Genomic DNA, 4,472 nt, shown 5'->3' with positions numbered 1-4,472 from the left:
TCAGGAGCACACCACCTATCTAATGAAACTCAACTACAAATCATCCCATTGACTACATCTTTCAAAACTCACCACTTCTTTATTCGACACCTGAAGATTCTACCAACAGAGTTTAAATTAGGGGGCCTTGTTCTAATACCAATTGATAAAGATAATGAATCTCTTCACAATAGTATGATTTATCTATTTTAGGTATTATCCCTCATGACTTTATGCTTTTAAAATCATTCAAAAGATCTTAATATCAATAAAGATAATTATTCACATTTATCTATCATAAATCTTTTTCTTCTTTAGTCAATGCAAGACTTCTTTTGCATCTAAGAGTTTCTAATAATATATTTTCGTTATTAAATATTTTAACTTTGTATCTAAGAAGTTTGTGAATATAAAGATAGAGCATAGAAACATGAAATCGAAAGTTTTTGCTGCTCAATGAAATATTTCGAAGAAAAGGGAAAAGAACACATCCAGTAATTGAGCAGTGGAAGTGTGTGTGCATATGAACTGAAGTTATATGGATGATGAATTGCAAGAATGTTTAAACACACAATATAACACCAAATTAATGTCTTTTTGGATCATTACAGAGTAAGAAATTAAAGTTAATACAAAGTTGTAAGGCAAAAACTATTAAGTAGGGTTCTTGAGAAACCTAAGGATAAGAAGGCAGGTGATCAGCAGCCTCAGCACCCCACCAGAATGGAAGAGCTGAAGCTGATATTTGGTTGAAATCCTCCACATGGTATATGTAATTGTTACAGCTCAGAACCTCCACCGACGTGCACTCCACCATCGTCTCTTCCCCGGAGACGTCCGTGTAAGCCATCGACCCTTGATTCCTTGTCGTTGCTTGTTCTTTTAGCATGCTTCTTAGTTTCATCACCTGATGGGCAACAATTAATCTAAAAGCTTAAGTTGACGAGAAAACTTCTCGTTGTTCAATAATTTAAACCAAGTTTTTAAGTAAATCCAATCTTTCATTTATAAGATTAATATGCTCCCCCACACAATTTAATTTTTCAATTAAATGTATTACTCCATCCATATTCTTATCTATATTTCTATATGTCATAACGTTTCCTTTTAAATATGTTGAAAATTTCAAGACGCCTTTTACGTCATTATTTATATAAGCAATACTTCCAAGACTTCATGGGACGATGTGTCTTTTACATGATTTTATGTCAAAAAATGTATAACATGATTGACCTTGTCTTTCACTAAGTTAGCCTAATTAAGCTCGTTTAGTGACAATGATTTATTAATGCCAATTTGAACTCAATATAACTCATAGATTATTTGAAACGACTTTTTTAAACACTGAAAAACCTTTTTTTTTATTTATTTATAATAGTTATTTCAAGCATACCCTAAATTATCTTTACCACCTTATTAGGGTGTCATTAAACTCATGTTTGGGAATGATTTTGAAAATAGTTAAAATCATTTTTGTCACGCTTAAAATCACTCCAAAATACACCTTTAACTACTAAAATTTAATTTAATATTTAATTTTACAAAACTTTTAACTACAATTCTCATTTCATCAAAATTGGTTTTGAATCATTATAAGCATGTTTCATAATGATTTTAAAAATGACAATTGATTTTTAACCGTTCTATAAGAATCACTCCCAATAAAACATGCCCTAAATTATCTATGATGTTCACTCTATTTGTGACAATCTAAATTAAAAAAAAAAATGTGAAAGTATTGTGTAATTGATAGGTAATCTAAAATTTGTAAAACAATAAAGTTGAAAGTGAAAGGTTAGGGTACAATAATATATTTGTATGAGTACCCCAAATAAAAGATGATGAAGAGAGAAAGAATAGAGAAAACCTCTTGTTGAAGGTTGTGTTTTTCCATAGAGATGGTATCAAATTGTTGTTTGAGAGTATCGTAGAGATGCTCAAGTTGCTTAGTCTTCCAGCGAGCTCTTCTATTTTGAAACCACACAGCTATTTGCCTTGGCTGGAGCCCAAGTTCCTTTGATAGCTTCATTTTTCTATCAGGATCAAGCTTCACTTCCTCTTGAAAGCTTCTTTCTAATGCCTCTAACTGATCTTGATTCAATCTCTTCTTCTTCTGATCCACTCCTCCAACCATACTTTGCTCCCATTCCACCCCCGCTTTCTTCCTCGTCATCTCTATAATTGATTGAACCGGAAGGTTAACAATATCAATCAAGTCTTATTTGATAATCATTTGTTTAATTTTCAAAAATCAACCATCGACCATCCTTCAAACTGGCATATGTGTTGTTGCTTAGTTCTTTGAGTTAATTATCGACTCTTCCTCGACTTATGAGTTTTTTTTTTTTTTTTTTGTTATCTACCACTGTAACAATGTTTTCGACATATATGTATATATATAGTTTTCAAAAGCTTGTTTTTGGGAATTTGGAGTTCGGTTAAGAATTTGAATGTTACATTGAAAAAAAAATGAAAACTAGGGTAAGGAAATTGCAAAAATTAACAAAAAACTAAAAACAAATTTTCTTTTATTTTTTAAAAATTAGGTTAATAGTTCAAATGTTTTACCTTAAGGAAAATTATGGAAAATTATTTTAAATGGTAAAACTGTTGAAAATATTTATAAAATATAGCAAAATTTGAAAACTATGAATGATGGACGTTGATAGATACTAATAGATTTCTATTAGTGTCTAATAATGTGACTAATAGACACTGTATCTATTCGTGTATAGTTCTAAAATTTTGTTATGTTTTGTAAATTTTTTAATTATTTTTTTATATTTAAAAATAACCCTAAAATTATCTTAGAAAAATTGCAAGACCCAAAAGGTATTAAACATGGGTTTAAAAACTTGATTTTCTTTTCCTAATCTATCTAGGAAGTAGAACTAAAACGTGCTTTTAAGAAATGTGGAAAGCTTACTACAAAATTGTTGGCTAACGAATATAATTTTAACACAAGAATTTTTGTTTGTTCTTATATATAATATTAAATCATGACAAAATAAACTCAAAATAGAATATTTATTATCTTTGTTTGATAATAATAATAATAGTGGAAGAAAATGGTGAAAAGGTTAATAAATGAGTGGGAATGAGAGGTAAAGGAGTTGGGTTTACCAGGAAACTGATCCAAATTGTAGTTGATGTTGCAGTTATAGTTGTAGAGCAATGCAGAGGAAGGAGAAGAAGAAGATTGTGGTAGTAGTGGAGAAACAAAGTTAGGACTAAAACTTTTCCCATTATTCCATTCCATATTTGTTTGGAATGTGTTTTCTTTTCACAGAGCTCTCTCTGTTTTGAGTAGCTGGAAGAGGAAGCCGAATGGACCACAAAGAAGAAGATAGTAATACTAATATATATATATATATATATGAAAGGCGAAGGTTAAAAGATTAGATTAGTTAGGCGTGGAAGATATAACAATAGACGACGAAAGTGTGTTCTATTCTGTGTCTTCTTGCGGCCCTTCCAAAAAGAAAAAAACAGAGAGAAGAAGGAAGGTGTTAAAGAATACTTGACTTTTTGGGGAAAACGAAAAGGTTTATTATAGTTTATAATGAGAGAGAAAAAGGAAGGGAGAAAGGGAAAAATTAATTAAGTAAAGGGGGGAAGGCGTGAGAAAGTGAAGACAGGCATATAATGTCAGTTGAAGCAGGGGGCAGAAGAAACAGAGGAAAGCAGAAGAAAGCAAGATGAATTATGGGGACCATATCGAAAGAGACCTTTGAAACAAAACAATTACCCCTTTTCTTCCTCTCTCTTTGGATTTTCCCTCTTCGCCCACAATTACAAATCTCTCTCTCTCTCTCTCTCGCACCTTCTGTATTAATGGGTTTTCAGAACAGATCATGAAGCAGAGCAGAAGCGTATTTGAGAATCCTTTTTTTTTTTTTTTGGGTTATTGTGTGGATCTGGGTTTTGCTTTTTGACGATGATGATGGTTGTGGTGGTTGTGGTTTTGGTTTTGAGAAAGGAGGGCTCCGGAATCTGAGTCGTAGCAAAAGAGAAATAGAAACGGGTGGGGGAAGACTAAAACAGAGTAGTACACACACCATTACAGTAAACAGAGCAGTACACATAATGTGAATTGGTTAAGGTTGACAGACTGAAAGCTCCAAAAAATGGCGAAAGAGATTGATCATATTATCATACTTTCCCCTCCATTATTTTCTAACGCGTGACGTATTTATATCTGTTTGCTGTTGTTGGTTTCCCTTTTTTAGTTAGACAATATAGGATTAGTGGGCTAACCTTATTTTATTATTATTATTTTTTTTCATCGTTAACACATCTAGATACTAGTTGAACTATCTTTCGAATTAGATGGTTTAATCAATAGAAAATATTTTGATAAAAAAAAATTAGATACCTCTAAATTGCACCCCTTCATTGTATAATCCAGATGAAAAGAAGATGCATGAGATTAAGACAGTCGCTAATTATTTGGTTATATATTTTGATATTATTTATTTATTTATTTATTATTA

The 4,472-nt window shown here is 31.3% G+C and overlaps 1 protein-coding gene across 1 annotated transcript; it reads right to left on the bottom strand.

The window, feature by feature from the left end:
- Window positions 1–530: 530 nt before the first annotated feature.
- LOC120074682 (homeobox-leucine zipper protein ATHB-22-like) lies at window positions 531–4,144 on the bottom strand. The gene is made up of 3 exons (XM_039027894.2): window positions 3,103–4,144; window positions 1,847–2,154; window positions 531–886 (listed from the first exon to the last, which is right to left on the bottom strand). Exons 1-3 carry the CDS (start codon window positions 3,236–3,238, stop codon window positions 656–658), a joined length of 675 nt encoding a protein of 224 aa, XP_038883822.1. The 5' UTR covers window positions 3,239–4,144; the 3' UTR covers window positions 531–655.
- Window positions 4,145–4,472: the final 328 nt, after the last annotated feature.

Source organism: Benincasa hispida, unplaced genomic scaffold, assembly GCF_027475165.1.
Source record: "Benincasa hispida cultivar pf3 unplaced genomic scaffold, pf3_genome.v1.1 HicScf716, whole genome shotgun sequence".
NCBI lineage: Eukaryota > Viridiplantae > Streptophyta > Magnoliopsida > Cucurbitales > Cucurbitaceae > Benincasa > Benincasa hispida.
Note: the sequence above shows the minus strand (reverse complement) of the source record. Positions and strands in the feature narration are given on the sequence as shown.

Coding starts and splice junctions, on each gene's coding strand:
- LOC120074682 (XM_039027894.2), bottom strand. CDS start 3,238: ATGGAATGGAATAATGGGAAAAGTTTTAGTCCTAACTTTGTTTCTCCA. Junction 2,155..3,102: donor CAATTTGGATCAGTTTCCTG/GTAAACCCAACT, acceptor AATCAATTATAG/AGATGACGAGGAAGAAAGCG. Junction 887..1,846: donor AACACAACCTTCAACAAGAG/GTTTTCTCTATT, acceptor GTTGCCCATCAG/GTGATGAAACTAAGAAGCAT.